Source organism: Myotis lucifugus, unplaced genomic scaffold (assembly GCF_000147115.1).
Source record: "Myotis lucifugus unplaced genomic scaffold, Myoluc2.0 scaffold_200, whole genome shotgun sequence".
In the NCBI taxonomy this organism is placed as follows: domain Eukaryota; kingdom Metazoa; phylum Chordata; class Mammalia; order Chiroptera; family Vespertilionidae; genus Myotis; species Myotis lucifugus.
In genome coordinates, this window is record NW_005871248.1 from 784,398 (window position 1) to 808,292 (window position 23,895).

Consider the following 23,895-nt stretch of genomic DNA (forward strand, 5'->3'; position numbering starts at 1 on the left):
ACGAACATTGCTGGTGTTTTTTCAAAGCTGCCATTTTAAAAAACAGTTTCTTATAAGGTTAAACATATTTCACTATACAACTAGCAATTCCACTTCTGAGTATGTACCCGAGAGAGCTAAGGACACATTTCCACACAAATATTTGTAGCAGCTTTATTTATAATAGTTTCAAAGTGGAAGCAAGCCAAATGTTCATCAGCTGGTGCCGGATAAACAAATTATGGTACATCCATACAGTGCATACTTACTACTTTGAAAAATCTAAATGATGGAAAAGTTCAGGAAACTTGAAAAGGAAATTCCTCACAGTCATAGCATTACTGGAGTTTCAGCTCTGCTTGATGCTTTAAGCAAGGGCACAGTTGGGTATCAGAGTTGTAATCAGAGAGCATGAATGATTCTAATACAAACAGGATGATAAAGTCTAATCTTTTGAACCTGTAGCCCTTTTCTTAATTTCCTATTTTTTATTATGCCAGACATTGTGTGAGGCAGTTTTGCATGTTACTTTTTTTTTTCTGTTAATCCTCACCCAAAGATATTTTTCCATTGGTTTTTAGTCCCCAGTGTTGTCAAATTTTAACTATAAAAACTTTGTTGTTGTTTTTCAGGGTAATGCAAACCTGGATATCCAGAATGTGAACCAACAAACGGCCCTCCATCTTGCTGTTGAACGACAGCACACCCAGATTGTTAGGGTAAAGTGCTTACTAACATGAATCTTAGTTTGCAGTTGTAGTTTAACTAGACAGATTTCTAGAATGTTTTGGAAATTTAAGTAACACATTGTTAGATTTCTCAGAAGGCAGAGTTATATGTAAAAATTATGATTTTAGACTTTTATATCAGTTTAATTTATAGTAGGGAATATCTTAAAACTCTGATATTTAAAGTTTTTATAATTTTGTTGCCAGATTTGTGAATTCCCATAATATTAAATCAAAGAATTTCAAAGTAGCTTATAAATTAGTTTTTAAAAAGTACATTCCCTCTTAATTTATATAATTGAGACTGAATTATAATTTAAAATTTTGGCTGGATGTTTGCTGCATTGATTCCAAATAAAAGGTTTTTATTTTATTAACCTGGTGATTCTAGACAAAATATTTGAAAGGTTATCTTTTAAAAATTTTTTTGGTAGAGCAGTGATTCTTAAAGTGTGGAGGCTGAACCAGTAGCATCAGCGTTGTTACCTGTGACCTTAGTAGAAAAGCAAATTTTTGGGCCCCACCTCATACCAATCAAATCAGAACTTCCAGGGGTGGGAACTGGCAGCAATCTGATTTAATAAGCCTGGTAATTCTGATACACGTTCAAATTTGAGAAACACTACCCTGGAACGAAATTGTATGTGATCTTTTTGAAACAAAGTAAAAACAAACAAACAAATAAAAACAATTTGCCAAGCCCTAGCCGGTTTTGTTCAGTGGGTAGAGCTTCAGCCTGTAGACTGAAGGGTCCCAGGATCGATTATGTGCCTTGGTTGCAGGTTCGATCCTGGCGCCCTAGTTGGGGTGTGTTTGGGAGGCAGCCAATTGATGTGTCTCTCTCACATCGATGTTTCTCTCTGTCTCTCCCTTTCACTTCCACACATTCTCTCAAAATCAATGGAAAAGTATCCTTGGGCGAGAATTAACAAAAATAAACAAATAAAAACAAACAAATAAAAAAACCATTTGCCAAGATAGGTAAGACTATATGCTTGAGATTGGTTTCTATGTATGCTGGTTTTTGAAAACTCTGATAGCATTTGTAGAAAGGATTATGAAAATTGTTAAAGCACCACAAGCAAAATCTTAAAGTTATATTTACTACTTAAAATATCTATTGAAATATATCAACTCTGCATTTTATGTTGTAGTTTAGCAAACACTTCACATTTATTGTTATTTAAAATTCCTCTTGCTAAAAATTCTTAATTTATCTATGATATTTGGACTTCCCTATGAGCATACATTTGGAGAAAACTGATCAAAGAGAATGGAATAAAAAATAACTTCTCCTTATTTGTTTAAATAATAGAATAATTTTGAACATTATTATTTGGTCCTATTAGAAGTACTTAAAATATCCCACTTCACATGTCTGAAATTAAAAGGAAAAAAAGTCCTAAAATTTCTCCAGTAATTTTGATCTTAGAGTAGATGAATTAAACAATATATTGGTTCTCATTTCTTTGTTTTCTTTAATTCGATACCCAGAATCATCACTATTTGTAAGGAGCCACAGGGTTATAGAGTAGTAGCAAGCAAATACGTAAGAATTACTAGTGGCAGCTCCTCCAGGTGGGCTCTCTCACTATTGCTTTAGATATGTTGTAATTTCTTGTGGGTGGGGATACTTTAGCAAAATGAGATGTCTTTCTCTTTTAGCTTTTGGTCCGTGCTGGTGCCAAATTAGATATTCAGGATAAGGATGGGGATACTCCTTTGCATGAAGCTCTGAGGCATCACACCTTGTCTCAGCTACGTCAGCTCCAGGATATGCAAGATGTGGGCAAGGTCGATGCTGCCTGGGAGCCATCCAAAAACACAGTGAGTAGAGATAATCTTTAATTCAGTACCACTGAGTCATCTCCCTAATGACTACTAATATCAAACATCTTTTCTTTGGCTTTTTTGCCACCCACATCTGTTTGATGAATGTTTGTTCATACCATTTGTTCATTATTTTGTTGAGCTGTTTTCTTACTATTGAGTTTTGAGAGTTATTATATAATCTGAATGCAAGTTTTTTTAATCAGGTATGTGATATCCACATGGTTTCTCCCAGCTTGTGGATATCCAGTTATTCCAGCACTGTTTGTTGAAAAGACTGTCATTTTGTACTGAATCACCTGTTGCATCTTTATCCAAAATCAATTTTAACCATGTATGTGAAGTCTTTCTGAATCTGACATTCTGTTCTGTTGATGTATGTTTAGAACTATTGTCTTTAGCTATGTGATACCAGCCCACTGTCTTGATTACTGTTGTTTTTGTTTTTTCAAATATATTTTTATTGATTTCAGAGAGGAAGGGAGAGGGAGAGAGATAGAAACACCCATGATGAGTGAGAACCATGGATCGGCTGCCATGCATGCCCCCTACTGGGGATCGAGCCCGCAACCCCAGGCATGTGCCGTGACTGGGAATCGAACCTGTGACCTCCTGGTTCATAAGTCAATACTCAACCACTGAGCCATGCCAGGCGGGCTGATTACTGTAGTTTTATAATAAATGTTGAAATAAGATAGTATAAAACCTCTAACTTTTTTCTTCCAAAGTTGTTTGACTATCCTAAGTCCTTCACCTTCCCATATGAATTTGAGATTCATTTTTAAGAATGTAAAGGGGTTCTGTGACCAAAGTGTTTGAGAGTTGCTGCTCTGACTCCTGTGTGCATCATTTTTCTCATTTTAAAATGAGGGAAAGGGAATAACTATCTCTATAAGGTTATGAAGATTAAATTAATTTATGGAAAGTGCTTAAAATAATTCTTGGTTCATTGTAGATACTTTGTAAATGTTAACAATTATTATGACTGTTTTCTGGTAAGATGTTTGAGTCAATAGTTAGATGATAACAGAACCTGATTTGTTTTGTTCTCCATTTCTTGGCTTAATTCCTAGGTACTGGTTCTTTTCTTACTTGTCTCTTCCCTTATTGTTTCAAGTTGATTCCTAGTAGCTCCAGAACCAAAAGAAAAGAAAGTACTGTTTCTTTAGCATCTCAATCAGAAGTCCTGTTCTTGAATTTTATTGGCCTTAATTGACCTGACTTAGGTTATGTGTCATCCCTGAACTAATCACACAGACAGGTTGATATCTGACTGGTTTGATCCATCATGGTCCACCTCTAAATTGGAGAGTATGCCAATCCTCAAACTATATGCCTGAGAAAAGTGGGGCTACAGGGGAAGGGGGAATGGATATTAGGGCTGCAATTTATCAATGTCCACCATATTTATATGACCTGTAAATTCTTACCAGACATGCATCTTTATATATAACACACACATACATGCACACACATATGCATGTACATGTATGAATATGTATGTACATATTCTATATACACATTATATATGTGGGGTATAAGTAGGTTTACAGTAGTTTTTAAGGGAAATAATATAATAATAAATAATAATGCAAGAATTAGCTGTGTTTCACATATTCACAACTGTAAACCTACTTTTTCCCACCCTATATTGGTGGTAGGAATTGATAAAGAGAAAATAATGACTCTTTTTTCATTTGATTTCAGTTAATAATGGGACTTGGTACCCAGGGGGCAGAGAAGAAGAGTGCAGCATCTATTGCCTGTTTCTTGGCTGCTAATGGTGCTGACCTTAGCATTCGAAATAAGAAGGGTCAATCACCACTTGATCTCTGTCCTGATCCAAGTCTCTGTAAAGCACTGGCAAAATGTCATAAAGAAAAAGTCAGGTTTGTATTATATATTATCATAAAACTTGATATTTTATGCATAAGGTATCATGTAGTTTCATAACAGACTACTTGAAAATGCCTTTGTCTTTGCTCTTCCTCTACCTTTTTTCCTTTTTCTTTTTAAATTAAATTTATTGGGTGACATTGGTTAAGAAAATTATGTAGGTTTCGGGTGTACAATTCTATAATACATCATGCTATTCCTCTATCTTTGTGTTGGCTCTTTCTTAAAAAATTTTCCTATAGAGATCATGTCTCTTATTTTATGTTGTATTCTCTACGTTATTAAATACTAGAGGCCCAGTGCACGAAATTCATGCACTTACGGGCGGGGGGGGCGGGGAATCCCTCAGCCCAGCCTGCACCCTCTCGCAGTCTGGGAGCCCTCGGGGGATGTTCGACTGACAGCTTAGACCCGCTTCCCAGGGGGAGCGGGCCTAAGCTGGCAGTTGGACATCCTTAGCGCTGCTGCGGAGGCAGGAGAGGCTCCCGCCACCATTGCTGTGCTCGCCAGCCATGAGCCCAGCTTCTGGCTGAGCAGTGCTCCCCCTGTGGGAGCGCACTGACTACCAGGGGGCAGCTCCAGGGTTGAGTGTCTGCACCCTGGTGGTCAGTGTGCATCATAGCGACCAGTCGTTCTGCCATTCAGTTGATTTGCATATTAATTAGCCTTTTATTATATAGCAGTGGTTCTCAACCTTCTGGCCCTTTAAATATAGTTCCTCATGTTGTGACCCAACCATAAAATTATTTTCGTTGCTACTTCATAACTGTAATGTTGCTACTGTTATGAATTGTAATGTAAATATCTAATATGCAGGATGGTCTTAGGCAACCCCTGTGAAAGGGTCGTTCGACCACCAAAGGGGTCGCGACCCACAGGTTGAGAACCGCTGTTATATAGGATAATACTTTATGAATAATAAATTTAAGAAACTTTACTAAGCCAGTCTGATCTTCCAGTACTCCTGTATGTTAGAGAAACTTGTCTATAAGAAAAGTTCTCACTAGTGAAATTGCTGTGATTAATGTTATGTGTATTTAAAATTTTAATAGACTCTTGGAAAGAAAGGTAGTTTATTTGCTAACAGAATATATCTCACACAAACTCTAATATTCTAGCACCCTGCACAGTGCCTGATAGGCACTCAGTAAGTATCATTGAAGAATTGAAAAGTTAAACAAATGAATGAACCACTTCCTGATGGAGTTTTTTAAAAAATGATTTCACACTTGCCTTCTTTTCTAAAAGTAAAATGTGTTGGTGATTTTAATTATTTATGATAACAACTAAATTTCTTATTGAAATTATAGTCATACAAAGGGTACATCTCATTAGTTTTTCATCCAAATGATGCTATACAACTATAATTGCCCTTTATACCTCTTTCTTGTTATTGAACATTTCAGGAGTTGTTCCTTGATCTTTGTGCTCTCTGTACTCTCTTGCCTCTCTTATAACTTGTGTAGTGATGAAAAGACATCTCTTTGGAATCCATGCATAAAGTAGTGTTATAGGGAAATTAATATAATGAGTTATGTACATTTCTTTAAGTCTAACCTTAAGGGGCATAAAATTCTATTATAGGATGACAGAATGAATCTAAAACATATAGATACAAGGCACTATAATTACTGCAGTAATAAGTTTAAGACTGAGCTCTAAGATGAAACTGCTTTGTGTGTGTGTGTGTTTGTGTGTGTGTGCATGCGCTGGTGTGCGGATGCATTTCATGAGTTTCTGAAGACTGTAGTTGTTCATATACATGTGTTTCTATGTCTTGTGTCTTTATATGTATAGCTGCATTGTCTTCCTATAATAGAATTTTTGCTCCCTAAGGATACAATTAAAGAAATGTTGGAACAGCAGCTGCAGTGACTTATTTTCCAAGTGCCCTTGTCAGTTGTGGACTTTATAGATGCTTCATTTCTTCCTGTCTGTAGTTAGGATAACTAACATGGACTCTAGTTAGGATTTTCTTTTTATTCTTATACCTTTCTCGGCTGGTTCTACATAAGCAAAACAAGTTCTGAGTGAAACTGTGTTTATGTGAAATTTTTAACTTATGTTTTTTATTTCTGTGTTAGAAGATTTGGATTCACCGTTTTCCAGTGTGTGAGAACTTGTTCAATTTGTATTTCAAATAGTACTACAAATAGGTGAAGATGCAGAGATGTATATAAAATAGAAAAATATAGTATACAGTGTTTCATATACAGATGCTTAATTTTTTAACAACTAAAGCTATTTTTATATATACTAATGATGCTCTAGATGTTTTAAAAACCATTTTAACTATTGAATTTGTAATATAAATATTCTGATATGCTTGATTTGAAATATTTTCTTTTATTAGTGGTCAAGTGGGTTCTCGAAGTCCTTCTATGATTAGTAATGATTCTGAAACCTTAGAAGAGTGTATGGTGTGCTCAGATATGAAGAGAGATACTCTTTTTGGCCCATGTGGACATATTGCTACCTGTTCTTTATGTTCTCCACGAGTCAAGAAATGCCTCATCTGTAAAGAACAAGTTCAATCTAGGACAAAGGTAATATATTTTTAATATGATACTTTATAATTTTATGGAGATCTTTGAAACTACAATTAATGATAAATAAAGTTATAAGATGCCTTGTGTCTATTTAATTTTGTTCTTCTGTTCTAAATATAGGAATGTATAATTTATATATTTATTGAGACCACTTAGGAGATTCCTTCTTTATATGTAAACTATAGTCATTAAAAATAATCTACTATTTTGCTTTCAGAATACCTATAACCTAAAGATATATTTGATTCCATTTTGTTTTGTAGTTACTTATAAATTGCCCCCTTTCTGAGTACATGAACTGTTTTGCATTTATCTTTGTAAAGACTATAAATTTTTTTTTGTAGAATGTCACATATTCTGGATTTGTTTGATTTATTGATCATGGCATTAGTTTGTTTTTCTATAGCCTCTATATTTCCTGTAAACTGGAAGGTAGGTCTAATGACTTGATTAGGATCTGCTTAAACATTTTTTGCAAGAAAATGTCACAGATTATGCTACTCGTTTTGTATCATTTCCTACAAGGAGGCAAATAAAGTTTGATCATCCTGCAATTAGTGATGGCCAAAGTCTGTATCCACTCTGAACTTTTCATCTTGTCAGACTCCTTTTTCTTTTTAAGAGATATTCTTTTCTGGGTTACTGGTTTCATTCTTTTCCCAGGTAAACTCAGTGCTTTATCATCACTGTGCTGGCTTACTCATTTTGGTTTACTGAAATAATGGATTTTCTTTTTTAGTTTTTCCGTGTGTGTGTGTGTGTGTGTGTGTGTGTGTGTGTAAAGTGAGATTTAAGTTTCTTACAAATGATTCCTCTCAAGGTGAGGAGCTTAAACCAAACATGTTGGTTTTCTTTGGTTTCATTTATGAAGTTTTTTCCATTCTGGTTTTTTATTCTTTTCATTTTTCTCTTGATGCTTTCTAATCTACTCATTATTAATTAGAAAGGACCTGGCACTAATTATCCTAATGAATTAGCAGGCAGTAATTTAAAGGTGTTACCTTACCAGTGCTTCTCACATTTTCATATGGAACCTTCTAAGACTGGATTTTTTTGTTGTTGTTGATATGATCCAAATGACTGTATCTTTGGTAAAATTTTGGCATAGGAAAAAGTATGAGGAAGTCATTTTTGGATAGGAGATACTTGAGTGTGTGTAGCTGCTTTACCTATCGGTAAAGGTGAGGAAGATGAACTAATAACACTGATTGTATGCTGGGCACTGTATTGGCATTTTATATGCATTATTTGTCAACTTTGGTTAATAAATAAATGTGGATTATCCTACTTGGCACTAATAACTTACCTTAGTTAGCTGCTTACAAAGTAACCGTTTGGGAAAGAATCTGAAAGAATAAACACCCAAGCCATTCTCTTGTTTTTAGATTGGTCTGTGTATTCTGCTTTTGTGCTTGAGACTTTATGTTATATTAAGCCTATTCCAACAAACCTTTATTGACTTGTTTTGTAGTCAAGATATAGATGTATATGATAATTTCCTGCTAAAAATTTATAATCTCTTGGCAAACTGTGACTTAGGTTAAGAGTTGCTCTGCCATATAGGATGTTGTAGGTGCTTTAAGACATGTACTAGTATAGTGAGTTCAGAGCCCCAGCAGAGCCTCAGATATGGAATAGCCCTATTGTCTTCTAGTCCAACTGTAGTATTTACAGTTAGAAAAACTGGTGCTCCAGGAAGTACACAAACAGTTGGATGATAATGCAGTTCTCTTGATTCTTAAGTTCTTTCCACTGTGTTAAGATACACAGACAAAATGAAAAACAGTGTCTACAAGGAAGGATTGATAGAACAGGGAGGTTGAGTGGAAGGAATATGCTGTCATTTTTTTAGACCAGTTCTGAATTCTAAGAATTAGTAATCTTTCAATTTGTTTTTAAACTATGAAATTTTCAAACTTATAGAAAAGTACAAAAACTAACATACCCACCAAATAGATTTGCCAGATTGGTTGCAGCCTTTGAAGATAAAGAAATAGTGACCCCAAGTGGTTAAAAGATATACACATCTTCAATGAAGATAAATTATAAAACTAGTAATTGGAGGAAGGGAGAATAAATAAGCTTAGTTTCTTTAGCAATTAAAGAAATACAAATTTTAAAATTATGAATTATTGCCCTAGCCGGTTTGGCTCTGGATCGAGTGTCGGCCTGCAGACCAAAGGCTCCCAGATTTCATTCCTGTCAAGGACATATACCTCAGTTGCAGGCTCCTCCCTGGCAGGGGCGTGTAGAAAGCAACCAATCGATGTGTTTCTCTCACATTGATATTTCTCTCTGTCTTTCCCTCTCTTCCACTGTCTCTAAAAATCAATGGAAAAAAATCCTCGAGTGAGGATTAACAAAAATTATGAATTTTTATTAACTATTCTTATCAAATTAGTGAAAATAAATTTTAAAAAACTAGGGGAGTGGGAAATGGGCACTCTCTTTTTTTTCAAATATATTTTATTTATTTCAGAGAGGAAGAGAGAGAGAGAGAGAGAGAGAGAGAGAAGCATCAGTGATGAGAGAGAATCATTAATCAGCTGCCTCCTCCATACCCCCTCCATACCCCCTACTGGGGATTGAGCCTGTAACCGGGCATGTGCCCTGACTGGGAATTGAACCATGACCTCCTGGTTCATAGGTCAACGCTCAACTATTGAGCCACACTGGCCAGGCTGGTTACTCTCTTAACTGCTGGCGGCTGCATAAATGCTTCACATTTTTGAGAGACCATCCTCACACTGTACATACACAAATCTTCATAATAAACATACTTTAACCCCTAGAGCAGTGATGGTGAACCTTTTGAGCTCGGCGTGTCAGCATTTTGAAAAACCCTAACTTAACTCTGGTGCCGTGTCACATATAGAAATTTTTTGATATTTGCAACCATAGTAAAACAAAGACTTATATTTTGGTATTTATTTTATATATTTAAATGCCATTTAACAAAGAAAAATCAACCAAAAAAATGAGTTCGCATGTCACCTCTGACACGCGTGTCATAGGTTCGCCATCACTGCCCTAGAGTGCCGGGGAGCGCGATCGTGCTCCTCCTGTTTTTCGCCAAAAGTGCCGGGACCGCTATCGCGCTCCTCCTGCAGTGTCACTATTAGATGCTAGTAGTTCACTCTTTATTGACAGATGGCAACTAAGTGCAGATTACTTATGATGCCGAATGTTTGTAGTTCTAAAATTGAATATGTAACTTCATTTACTTTCGATTCATAATTTTTTTCCTAAACTACTGTAAAATCAGCAAAACTGCCTTGGCAATTTTAGCACAGTTCCTAATATATTGGTTGGCACTCAAAGGGTTAATATACTAATTTCATTCCTGGGAATATAACCTGAGGAAAAATTCCAGAAGAGGAAAAAAGTTATGGTTATAAAGTGTTTGTTTTTTTTTAAAAAAATAACAGGGGATTGGGTAAATAAATTTGCTAGATTATTTTAAAGTCTTTATAAACAATTCAGATACATAGAGAGTTGCATTAGGAACCATTTAAAAAAAACAGCACATCATTATATATAGAGAGAGGTGAAGAGAATTCTTTTTTTAAAATTAATTCTTTATTGTTCAGATTATTACAGTTGTTCCTCTTTTTTCCCCCCATAGCTCCCCTCCACCCAGTTCCCACCCCACCCTCTGCCCTTACCCCCCCCCCCACTGTCCTCATCCATAGGTGTACGGTTTTTGTCCAGTCTCTTCCCGCACCCCCCACACTCCTTTCCCCCCTGAGAATAGTCAGTCCACTCCCTTTCTATGCCCCTGATTCTATTATATTCACCAGTTTATTCTGTTCATCAGATTATTTATTCACTTGATTTTTAGATTCACTTGTTGATAGATGTGTATTTGTTGTTCATAATTTGTATCTTTACCTTTTTCTTCTTCTTCCTCTTCTTGAAGGATACCTTTCAGCATTTCATATAATACTGGTTTGGTGGTGATGAACTCCTTTAGCTTTTCCTTTTCTGTGAAGCTCTTTATCTGACCTTCAATTCTGAATGATAGCTTTGCTGGGTAAAGTAATCTTGGTTGTAGGTTCTTGGTATTCATCACTTTGAATATTTCTTGCCACTCTTTTCTGGCCTGCATAGTTTCTGTTGAGAAATCAGTCGTATGGGTACTCCCTTGTAGGTAACTGACTGTTTTTCTCTTGCTGCTTTCAAGATTCTCTCTTTGTCCTTTGCTCTTGGCATTTTAATTATGATGTGTCTTGGTGTGGTCCTCTTTGGATTCCTTTTGTTTGGGGTTCTCTGTGCTTCCTGGACTTGTAAGTCTATTTCTTTCACCAGGTAGGGGAAGTTTTCTGTCATTATTTCTTCAAATAGGTTTTCAATATCTTGCTCTCTCTCTTCTTTTGGCACCCCCATAATTCGGATGTTGGTATGCTTGAAGTTGTCCCAGAGGCTCCTTGCACTATCTTCATATTTTTGGGTTCTTTTTTCTTTTTGTTTTTCCAGTTGGGTGTTTTTTGCTTCTTCATATTTCAAATCTTTGACTTGATTCTTGTGATCTTCTAGTCTGCTGTTGGAACTCTGTATAATATTCTTTATTTCAGTCAGTGTATGCTTAATTTCTAGTTGGTCCTTTTTCATAACCTCGAGGGTCTCACTAGATTTCTTGAGGGTCTCACTAAGTTTATCGGCAGTTTCTAGAGAATTCTTGAAAAACCTTAAAAGTGTGGTTTTGAACTCTATATCCAGTCGTTTGCTTTCCTCCATTTCTGTCATTTGTGACCTGTTTCTTTGTCTCCGCATTTTTTTATGCTTCCCTGTGTTGATAGAGTGGCTTTGTGTGCTAGGTGTCCTATAGGGCCCAGTGGCTCAGCCTCCTCAATTACCTGAGGTGGACACTCTTGGTGCACCCCTTTGTGGGCTTTGTGCACAGTCTTGTTGTAGTTAAGCCTTGATTGCTGTAGGTATCACTGGGAAGAATTGACCTCCAGGCCAATTGGCTGTGAGAATCAGCTGTGTCTGCAGTGGGAGAACTTCTGTGCTGAAGACACCCTTCTGGGGCAAGACTTGCTTTAGTGGGGCTTTGGTGCTCACTGAGTCTGCCCCCTGAGTGTGTTCCTTATGGGTCTGAGGAGTTGTAATCTGGATGGTCCCACTCTGACCACTGGGTACACTGGCTCTTGGATCTCTAAGGAGGTGCTAATTTAGTCTCTGCCTGAGGCTACCCAGCAGGAGCTACGAAAAGATCTGCAGATTTCCCTTCCTTGTTTGGGGTTTGGAGGTGCCCAGGTGAGGCCCAGCTGTGAAGCAATGCAAGCTGCTGTGGGGCCTTGGGCCTTCTCTTGGAAGTTCTGGGTTTCTCAGACCCAGCTGCAGTTTGTTAGGTGATTTTCAGGTTGCAAAGGGCCAGACCTTTCATATGCAAAAGCCTCTGCGCACAGCTTGGGTGGGGTGGGGTCTCTGGGGATCAACAGGGTGGAGCAAGCAGCTATGGCTGCTCCTCAGTCCTACCCTAAGAGGCCCCGCTTCTCAGTGTCCCAGCAATCGCTGCAAGTACCTCTGAGAGAAAGCCGCCCTCAAGTTCCGACCGATGCCAGACAGTCCAGTTTCTCCTGTATGAGTCTGGGTCCCCAGAGACTCGCCCAGAACTGGAGTTCAGAGCAGTCAGGAGCTTGAGACTCCCTCCCGATGGAAAAAGACAACCGCGTCCTCAGCTGCCAGCCCTTTCCATGTGCGCCGCGTCCTCAGTTGCCAGCCCTTTCCACGTGTGCCTCCGTACCTCTGCACTTTACTTCCGAACCGCACCTCCTCTGAGTCTCAGTGTGCTTTTCTCTTTCCTTCTAGTTGTAGAATTTCCACTCAGCCAGCCTTCCTGTGGTTCTGGATGATGTCCGTTTTGTCTTTTACTTGTATTTTTGAAGTGGTTGTGGGAGGCAGCAATTTCCTATTTTTACTTATGCCGCCATCTTGGTTTCTTGAGGTGAAGAGAATTCTCATGAATTCGGCACAGATTCTATATTAGACATTGAACTAAACATGTTATACATAACATTTAACTTACTCTTTTTGTTCATTGTTACATTTTAATCTTTCATCAGTACTTAGCACAGTAGTTCTTAAAATATTATAGGAAAAAATGCTCCTTATATACCAAGGTTAGATTAGAGTTTCACCTCCCTGTCATCATTGCTCTTAACACTTTTGTCTATGTCTCCAATTGCTAACATTTGGAATTTTTATTTCCTCTTTCACCCAGATTGTTCCTGCTTTTCTGTTTAGTTTACTAGCCAGCCAAATAGATGGCTGACTGACATCTTTGAGACTTAGCCAAAGTCCAGCCCTAGCCAGTCTCCTTTCATGGGGGAGGAAAACCTCTTTTGGGAGTTATTAAAATTAGTATACTTACCTCAGGCTATGGGCCCCTTAGCCACCCATGTCCAGGTTTTCCTATTTTTGCTCCCCACCCCACAATTTTGGAGGTGTACTGCTAAGTGTTTTTAATCAGTTGCGGGCTATATGACTATACTGAAGGGAACCAACCATTCCTTTCACTGTAATCAGACCTTGAATTGGACTGAAGCCTGGATGTATAATCCTAGAGATGGAAAGAACACCCTAGTCCAGTGATGGCGAACCTATGACATGCAAACTCATTTTTTTGGTTGATTTTTCTTTGTTAAATGGCATTTAAATATATAAAGTAAATATCAAAGATATGTCTTTGTTTTACTATGGTTGCAAATATAAAAAAATTTCTATATGTGACATGGCACCAGAGTTAAGTTAGGGTTTTTCAAAATGCTGATACGCCGAGCTCAAAAGGTTCGCCATCACTGCCCTAGTCTTAGTACTATGAGCTGTAGAAGACTGAAATTTGCTTCTTTCAACTGTTTGGAATCAGTAGTTAAGTCAGAAACTTAGCATATGTGCTAGACTTCTACACCATTCATTCCTCACTTTTTATTAGTTACCAAGTCTTCTTAAATGTTCTCAAAACTCTTTCTACTCTTCCCTATTGCTATATCATAGTTCAGTTATGTCCTCACAGTCTCAGGGTATACTTGAAATAGGGTCACCTGACTCCTCTCCCTATCTTCTAATTTACTCTTTACTACCCTGTGAAGGATTGTTCTTTAGCATTCAGATTTTTAAAAGGCAGCAGCTCAACAATGTTAGGCAATTTGTTAGTACTGGCTCTGGAATTTGAATCCAGGAATATAAATACAATGTCTTACTGCTTTCCCCTGTTACTACAACTGTATAAATTCTCTGCACATATAGGGTATAAGTTGGAAAGTGCAGGGAGAGTGAGCATGCATGCAGTGTTTGGTTGTTTAGATTAAGTTATAGGTGAGTTGTAATATTAAATAAAAAAGATGTGGATAAATTAAATGTGTGTCATAAGGGAGAAGAATAGGTGAGTAGGGGGTAAAAGAAGCCAAAGTTAAGAAATAGTTATACACTCAAAACTCAGATTAACTGATGAAGAGGAGGTAAAATTGAGAGAAATTATGGATAGATTGTGGGAGACTTTAGAAATCAGAGAGAAAGAATAGAGCAAAACTTTTGGCTCTAGCCAGTGTTGGAGAATTGACCGTCTTGGGTGTGTTAGGTAGCATTTCTCAGATGTGGGTAAACAGAAAAATCCCCTTGGGTTTTAGCAGTCTGGTTAAATTTTTATTAGTATTGGAAATCTATTTTAATATTAGTCATTTGTTCTTTTATTTTTTCGCCCAAAAGTAGTTTTTTAAAAAAAAGAAAAGAAAATTCAAGTCTAGTCTGGTCTTCCTAACTTCAGAGGAAATTGAGTTTTTTATATCATTCTTTAGGACAGGTAGGAAGAATAAAGTGGAGATAGAACCTGCTAAGCAGGGAAAATGAGTAACCAAGAGAGTAGAGGACAGAGAAGTATGTATTAAATTTCTCATGCCCAGAGTGTTTCCTTACTGAGGAAATACATTTGTATACAAAAGAAACTTAGAGTTTTATCTGTAGATGTTCACCCTTCTGCTGTGTAACCTCTTTTTGTAGATTGAAGAATGTGTGGTATGCTCAGACAAGAAAGCAGCTGTTCTTTTTCAACCATGTGGACACATGTGTGCTTGTGAGAGTAAGTAGCCTATTGTAAATATGTCTCTCTACTCCGCGTCCAGCACGACTAGAGAGCGGTCCGGTTCCTGAGTAGGGGCGGCTGGGGATTGAGAAAATGAGAGAAAGAGACAGACACAGAGATGGAAAAAAAAAGCTGGGGCCAGGTGGGACAGCTGTCCTCTGACCGGGACAGGGACAGAGACAGTGACCCAGAGCTGATACAGCCTATTTATTTTATACAGCAAAAAACAGGAAGTTTTACTAAAAGTCAAGACAGAGGAGATTATTTGCATTCTTGGGTGGGCCCGAGTTGTATTCATTCCTGGTGCTTGGCTGGATTTAAATAACAAAACCCACCCCCTGGCACCTGGGCTGAAGGTCAAGCTGACAACACTCCTGCCTTTTGGCAAAACGTGTTTCTAGGACGTGGCTTTGGCTTCAGCTGACAATAATTAAAGAAATGCCCATGTGCCTTCCCAGGTGCTCTCTACAGCCTATACAAACTTCCTCAGCCTATAAAAATAGAAAATGAAACACATTTTTTGATAACTTAGGAACAACAAAGTTGGTGGGCCTCTAGTACCTTCTATTTCTTTCTTTCAACCAGAATGCCACCTATTTTCCTCCTTGCTCCTGAGCCTTAAAGAATACTAAATATGCTGGGTTCCACTACGTCAAATTTTGATTTTATTTGTTTTAGCACAAAATGATCGCTTCTCACACATAATAGAAACTTATTTCTAAAAATGAATGTTGAAACATTTTGTCTAGTCCAGTGGTTCTCAACCTTCCTAATGCCGCGACCCTTTAATACAGTTCCTCATGTTGTGGTGACCCCCAACCATAAAATTATTTTTGTTGCTACTTCATAACTGTAATTTTGCTACTGTTATGAATCGTAATGTAAATATCGGATATGCAGGATGTATTTTCATTGTTACAAATTGAACATAATTAAAGCATAGTGATTAATCACAAAAACAATATGTAATTATGTTGTTATGCCCAGATTTCAGGATCCCCAAGAGACCACACCAGGGAGCCAGCCGAGTCCGATGCAAAAGCAGAGAGTCTTTTATTCAAACCCGGGCTTGGCTCCCCTACCCTCCTTACTGACGCAGCAGCAAGTGGCAGAGAGAGGGCCAGCCCTGTGGGAAGAGAGGTTTTATAGTAAGGGGAGGAGAGAGGACTGTGGGCCCTGCCGATTGGCCAGGCGCAAGTTGGTATCTCGTTACACAGGATGTGGTTGTATCTATGGCGCGCACTTCCCTTGATTGTCATTGGTTAGTTTAAAGAAGTCCTGGGTGTGGCTAGCAGAGGCTTGGGCTTCCGGGAAGAAGCCTTGCTGAGCACATGGCTGCCCAAAAATGGAGGACGCAGGGTAAGATGGAGGGCGTAGTCCTCGTCCTTTCAATATATGTGTTTTCCGATGGTTTTAGGCGACCCCTGTGAAAGGGTCGTTCGAACCCCAAAGGGGTCGCGACCCACAGGTTGACAACCCACAGGTTGAGAACCGCTGGTCTAGTCCTTTCTCACATATAAAATTAGCACATCTTTATTTGTCTTCACCTTAATATTGCTTTTCTTGCATAATTTACCCAATACTGAGCCACCCACAGCAATATTTGGGGTTATAATTTCTGGCCTTCTTAGCCATTCTTAATTTAACCTCTATGTCAAGAGAACTTATAAAAATCTTTTCTTCATGAGGATAATATTAAAGTTTAAGAGATGTTTTAAACTTTGCCTTTATATATCCCCTTTGTTCTTTTCAAGTTCATACTTTTTCAGTGTTACTATTATCTCCCCTTTGCTTTTTACATTTGTCAATGAAGGATTTTAAACACATTTAATAAATTATACCTTATTTAAATGGGCCCAAGGTAAAAGCATGGTAACTCCTATTATAAAATAGTTCACTCAATAGGTATTGATTTTTAATATTTCTAACATAATATACAAATTGCATGGTAGATAAATCTCAGTAACCTAGATTTGCTTTTTCATTCTGATAGGCAGTTCAACTAAAGAAAGGATTAAGGCAGTGGTCTCAACCTTGGCTGCACATTAGAATCACCTGGGATCTTTTTAAATCCTGATTTCTAGGGCCTCATTTCCGGAAATTCTGTTTCTTTGTTATGGGGTGGGGCCACAACATTAGTAACAAAGAAACAGAATTTCCGGAGGATGAGGCCCAGAAATCAGGATTTTCAAAAGATTCCCTGGTGATTCTAATGTGCAGCCAAGGGTTGAGAATCACTGGATTAAGGTTTTCTACTGTAGCATTCTGCTACAAGTAATTGTTTCTGTTTACCAAAGACTGGTATAATGCCTATGATCAGTGGTCAGAGTGCATGTAGAAAGATAATTCTGTTTTAAGTTACAAGAGCTCAAGCTATTTAAGTTTTCATAGTGCAGAAGTTAGCAAATTTTTTTCTGCAAAAGGTTAAATGATAAATATTTTTGATTTGTGGGCTGTGTAGTTTCTGTTTTCAACTACCCAACTCTGCCATTTTAGTGCCAAAGCAGCCATAGACTATGTTGATGAAAGGGTTGGACTATTTTCCATTAAAACTTTATTTACAAAAATAGTCTACTGGTTGGGTTTGGCCTGCAGGATGTGTTTTATCTCAGTGTTAACATTATAAGAATGAGCAGAGAAAGGCAACCCTCTTCTTATTCATGTTCTCTTTTTGTAAGAAGTGTCCTGTTGTTATTTTCCAGACTGTGCTAACCTGATGAAAAAGTGTGTGCAGTGTCGGGCAGTGGTTGAGCGAAGAGTGCCTTTTATTATGTGTTGTGGAGGTAAAAGTTCAGAAGATACCACTGATGATATCTGTAAGTGGATTTCTTACGCATTATCCGTCTTGTTGGGACTTCCCTGCACATATCTTCTCATGTATAGAACACTGTGGTCTTGTAAAACATAGAGTATATGACTCAAATTTACAGAGGAACAGGTAGGGTTTTGCTCTTGTTACATTACTAGAAACCTGAAAATTTTCTAGCTTGCGATATGATTGTAGAACTTTAAACATTAGTCTTTTAAGACACCTTCATCTGTAATATAAAGATTATTATTGTATGCTTGCTTAAAGAAAATTTGCTGTCTATTTTAAAGATGAAGTTTAGTGTATCTTGGGGATCATCATATTACAAATTATTTTTTTTTAGTGTACTAAAGTATTAACCTCATTCCTATATCTAGCAGGTTTACCTAGAGTATTTGAGTATTTTTTGGAATAATAATAATTTGGACAGCGTAACTGTAGATAAACTGAAGAATATTCTAGTGAACAAGTGGAAAGATGAAAAGTAAATTATTTACTTTTAACCTTTTCAATAGTATGTCTATGTAAAAATGTTTTTCATCTTTGCACTACTATAAGTTGGCTGGTGTCTTTGATTTCTTTGGTCTGTGTACAGATGAGGAAAACATTAGTGTACCAGGGCTTTTGTCTTTATCACCAGTAGAGCAGAATATAATCCCAGGAATAGATTAACTAGAGTAAAAGACCAAGAATCTAGAGAGCAGGAAAAGTGAAATAAAAAATGTCTCTCCATTTAGTAGGCCACTGATCATGGCCTTTCTTTCATGGAGTTCCTCATCTCAGATCACTAACAACAAGTAGAGTTGGGAATAAAGGAAAGGTGGCTTGCTGCCAGAATTGTCTAAAATAATTGCTTGTCTTCTTGGGTTTTGTCTTCTTGGGTTCATACAGTGCAGGAACAGGGAAAGTAAGTATAAAATGTACTTGTGAACTTGTCAAAGGAAGCAAGTAGAGCCTTGAAAAACCCAAAAGTCTGGGTTAGCTGTTAAATAAAATCTGAAATTAATGTATAAACCTATTTCTTTTTGAAAATTATAAGTGAGGGAGTATAACATGAATATTACTGCTGATCTGTTGTCCACATGTAAAAACAATATTTATTTATTTTAAAAAATATATTCCATTGATTTTCTACAGAGAGGAAGGGAGAGGGATAGAGAGCCAGAAACATCGATGAGAGAGAAACATTGATCAGCTGCCTCCTGCACACCCCCCACTGGGGAAGTGCCCGCAACCAAGGTACATGCCCTTGACTGGAATCGAACCCGGGACTCTTCAGTCCGCAGGCCGACGCTCTATCCACTGAGCCAAACCGGTCTGGGCTAAAAACAATATTTAAAGAGGATTCTAATAATAGTCTTGTTTTTTTTGTTTTGTTTTGTTTTTTAAATATATTTTATTGATTTTTTTACAGAGAGGAAGGGAAAGGATAGAGAGTTAGAAACATCGATGAGAGAGAAACATTGATCAGCTGCCTCCTGCACACCCCCTACTGGGGATGTGCCTACAACTAAGGTTCATGCCCTTGACTGGAATCGAACCTGGGACCCTTCAGTCCGCAGGCTGACGCTCTATCCACTGAGCCAAACCGGTTAGGGCATAGTCTTGTGTTTTTTAATAAAACAGTAATAATTTTAGAAATAAAAAATCATTATTGTGTCAAAACAGTCATAACATTAGATTTTTTTTTTATCTCTATTATAGCAAGTGGAAATATCCCAGTGTTACAAAAGGACAAAGATAATACAAATGTCAACGCAGATGTGCAGAAGTTGCAGCAGCAGTTGCAGGACATTAAGGAGCAGGTAATAAGGCTTTCTGCATGGTAAAAATGATTCTGAGAGTGGCATTTCATATTTTTCTATAAAACTACTAGTGTTTCCTATAATAGGAATGGCTCATATTAATGTATCACTTGTAGTATTTGAATATTTGCAGCAGGTAAAATCTGGTTGAAAGATTTCCAAAATAGGAAACACACAAATGACCATAAACATGAAAAAATGCTAAACCACATTAGTAATAAATAAAAATTAAAACCACTATAAAGTACCTTTTGCCACTTACCAGACTGTGGGAAAAACTTAGTGTTAAAAACTGTCAATGTGTTTAGGCAGAATATGTAGCAGCCATAACTCACAATCCTGGCAGGAATGTCAGTTAGTAAAAACACGGGGAAATTTGTCATTTATCTAATAAAACTAAACAAAATATGTTTGGGGATGTAAATTTGGAAAGATAATCATTCAGATGGTGTTTAAAATAAGGGTAGTGGTTTTCTTGGCTGGGATGTCTGGGAGGAGGCATGAAAGAAATTTCTAGAGGACTGATACTCCACTTCTTGATTTAACTATCAATTACATGCATTTTATGAGTTTGTGAACTTTCATTAAACTGTTCACTTATGCCTGGCCGGCGTGTCTCAGTGGTTGAGCATCGACCTATGAACCAGGAAGTCACGGTTTGATTCCCAGTCAAGACACATGCCCCAGGTTGTGGGATTGGTCCCTGGTGTGGGGCGTGTAGGAGGCAGCCAATCAATGATTCTCTCTCATCATTGATGTTTCTATCTCTCTCTCCCTCTCCTTTCCTTTCTGAAATCAATAAAAATATAATTAAAAAACAAAAAACTGTACATTTATGAATTGTGTACATTTATGTATAGATGGTATACTTCCAAAATACACACACACACACACACACACACACACACCATAATGAGAAACAAGGGAAAGATAAATGTAAAATTCAGAATAGTTATCAGTGAGGAGTAGATAGAAAGGATTGGGGAGGATGTGTGGAAGGGCTTCAAAATAAAAGGTAGTCTTTTATGTTTTAAACTGCATGGTGGTCATACTGTTCTTTATATGTTACTAGAGGCCTGCAAGAGTAGGCCTTCGCAGCCCTGGCTGCCTTGGCCCTCGCAGCCCCGGCTTTGTCCAGAAGGTAGTCTGGAAGGACAGTCGTTCTGCTGTTCGGCCTTTGGGTCGATTTGCATATTATGCTTTTATTATTATAGATACATACAAACAGAAATGCTCTTTTATCTACCCAATATTTAATAAAAGCAACAATAAAATAAGAAAAGAATAGCTAAAACTTGTAGGGATAGGTAAGAAAGTCTTTCTCCTCCCCAACCTTGCTATTTGACCCATCAATTACATCTGATTTAATTCAAAGGATTGAGCTATTATTTCTTTAGACAATTACATCATTGTTGCCATGCAGTTGTTAGAGTTAGCACTTGTCTTTTCTGTCTGAATTTGTAAGAATATAACATAGTTAATAGAGAGTAACCCAAGATAACTAATGACCCTTGTGATAACTAATTTAGAACTAACTGTATATGTTTATTAGGAATTAAAACACCCATCTGGAAAGATGAAAACTCTATGATTGGGTCAATTTTTCTTCTGAAATCCAACACCTAGTAATACTTGTTATATAGTAGCACGTAAAGATAAATATGGATTTATAAGTTCTTAATGTAGGAATATTAAAGTAGGAACATATTTAGCTCATTCTAGTATAAAATAAAATGATTTAAAAATTTTGAAGCTCCTTAGAATCTCAGTTCTTTTTCCTTAGATACTTAAAACTGATTTTTGAATACACCTTCTGGGAAAAAGCATTTTATCTCCTAACTAGTGGCCCAGTGCACGAAATTCGTGCACAGGGGAGGGGGGTTTTCCTCAGCCCGGCCTGCACCCTCTCCAATCTGGGACCCCTCGAAGGATGTCCTACTGCTGGTTTACAGGGATCGGGCCTAAACCGGCAGTCGGATATCCCTCTCGCAATCCGGGACTGCTGGCTCCTAACCGCTCACCTGCCTGCCTGCCTGCCTGATTGCCCCTAACCACTCTGCCTGCCGGGCCTGCTTGCCCCCAAATGCCGCCCCCCCCGCCAGCCTGATCACCCCCAACTGCCTCCCCTGCTGGCCTGCTCACCCCCACCGTCCCTCCCCACTGGCCTGCTTGCTCCCAACTGCCCCCCTGCTGGCCTGCTCACTCCAAACTGCCCCCCCTGCTGTCCTGATCACCTCCAACTGACCCCCACTGATGGCCTGCTTGCCCCCAACTGGCCCCCCTGCTGGTCTGCTTACCCCAAATGGCCCTGCCCCCCCACCAGCTTGATCACCCACAACTGCCCTCCCCTCTTGACCTCTAACCGCCTCTACCTTGGCCCCATCACCATGGCTTTGTCCAGAAGAACGTCCGGAAGGTCTCCTGGAAGGTCTCCCAGTCTAATTAGCATATTACCCTTTTATTAGTATAGATAGAGGCCTGGTGCACGGTTGGGGGCCGGCTGGTTTGCCCTGAAGGGTGTCCCGGATCAGGGTGGGGGTTCCCTTGGGGCATGGGGCGGCCTGGGCAAGGGGCCTGTGGTGGTTTGCAGGCCGGCCACGCCCTCATGGGGTGAGGGTCCCTGTTGGGGGGGCGTGGCCAGCCTGGGTGAGGGGCTGAGGGCTGTTTTCAAGCTGGCCACACCCCCTTCAGGGTGGGGGTCCCCATTGGGGTGCCTGGCCAGCCTGGGTGAGTGGCTGATGGCTGTTTGCTGGCTGGCCACGGCCCCGGGCAACCCAGGCTCCCAGACCCTCCTTGATCTGAGGCCACAGCTGCTGGAAGCAGGTATCTGGGATTTATTTATCTTCTATAATTGAAACTTTGTAGCCTTGAGCAGAGCTCACAGCTGGCCAGGGCAGGCGGGAAACTTGGCTTCCTCCATCACCGGGGGCAACCTAAGCCTCCTGTTCACTCCAGCTCTGTGGCCGCTGCCATCTTGGTTTTATTTGCATACTTGCTCCTGATTGGCCAGTGGGTGTGGCTTGTGGGTGTAGCGGAGGTACGGTCAATTTGCATGTTTCTCTTATTAGATAAGATTGTGAATTAAAATTTTTTTTATAATAAATAATGACACCCTATAAGGATCCTAAAAGAATAACTCAGCTCTACCTTTATCCAAAGTTTACCATTCAAAGAAGTTTCTTCCTTAAATTATCTTTATTACCATGTTTCATCATTAAAGTATTTAAACACTAAGACACAATTCATTTTCTGAGGAATGATGGGATTTTTTTTTTCAGGGCCTCTTCAGGGTTACCAAGAGAAAGCATCTGAATAACTCTCTCCTCTTTTATTTTAAATCTTCACTAGCAGCCATATGGAGATTGGGCATATGGAAAAAGGTTGACCGGCCACAAATTCTCCTGCTGGGCATTCAATTAAAAATAATTTTTTTTAAGTTAAAAAAATTCTAAGCAACAAAAGATTATTTAAAACAAAAGAAAATGATGTTACAGAGTTGTCACATGCTACACTTTCAAAATATAAAATGTCTCAGCATTTATTATTTTATTTATTATCTCCCATCCAGACAATGTGCCCAGTGTGTTTGGATCGTCTAAAGAATATGATTTTCCTCTGTGGCCATGGAACGTGCCAACTCTGTGGAGACCGAATGAGTGAATGTCCAATCTGTCGCAAGGCTATTGAACGGAGGATTCTTTTGTATTAACAAGAAACTCAGTGTGTTTTGTTAGCTAAGGTATTTGGTCATGAGATCTTAGTAAGCCTTTAAACTAGTTGGAGGTTCTAATGAATTAATTTTGAATATTATAGTTTCTTTACTAGAGTATAATTAAACTGTAAATGTACCAGAACAAAATAACTCTACAAAACAGTGTTTGAAGTCGTGTGTGTTTTTTTGTTTGGTTTTATGTTTTTATTTTAATTTTAATTTGAAACATCAAATCCATGTACTTCATAGATAATTTATTATTGGCTGAGGGGAAAATCTATGAAAGAGGAAAAATCCTTTAAAGATCTTCTGTTATAAATTTGTTAGACCTCAGAAGATACATTTCGTTATAATATGCTATCCTTCAGTTTATCATAATTTGATACAGTGAGTTGACACAGGTACTCAGAAAAGTTATGCATCAAATGAAAGGGGCAAGTCAAACTATTCTGTCACATACGGGGAATATTAAAGAGTGAGTTTTTTTTAAGGTAACAAAGTTAT

General features: G+C 38.2%; 1 protein-coding gene across 1 annotated transcript in view; it reads left to right on the forward strand.

Annotated features, from left to right (window-relative positions):
• Positions 1 to 23,554, forward strand: part of MIB1 (mindbomb E3 ubiquitin protein ligase 1) — a 102,042-nt gene extending 78,488 nt beyond the window's left edge. Inside the window, exons 15-22 of the mRNA XM_023761169.1 lie at positions 612 to 698; positions 2,373 to 2,534; positions 4,245 to 4,426; positions 6,787 to 6,979; positions 14,984 to 15,062; positions 17,768 to 17,881; positions 19,579 to 19,679; positions 23,248 to 23,554. Of these exons, the coding sequence (XP_023616937.1) occupies positions 612 to 698; positions 2,373 to 2,534; positions 4,245 to 4,426; positions 6,787 to 6,979; positions 14,984 to 15,062; positions 17,768 to 17,881; positions 19,579 to 19,679; positions 23,248 to 23,388 (1,059 nt within the window). The 3' untranslated portion in view covers positions 23,389 to 23,554. The remainder of the gene's footprint in view (positions 1 to 611; positions 699 to 2,372; positions 2,535 to 4,244; positions 4,427 to 6,786; positions 6,980 to 14,983; positions 15,063 to 17,767; positions 17,882 to 19,578; positions 19,680 to 23,247) is intronic.
• The last annotated feature ends 341 nt before the right edge of the window (positions 23,555 to 23,895 follow it).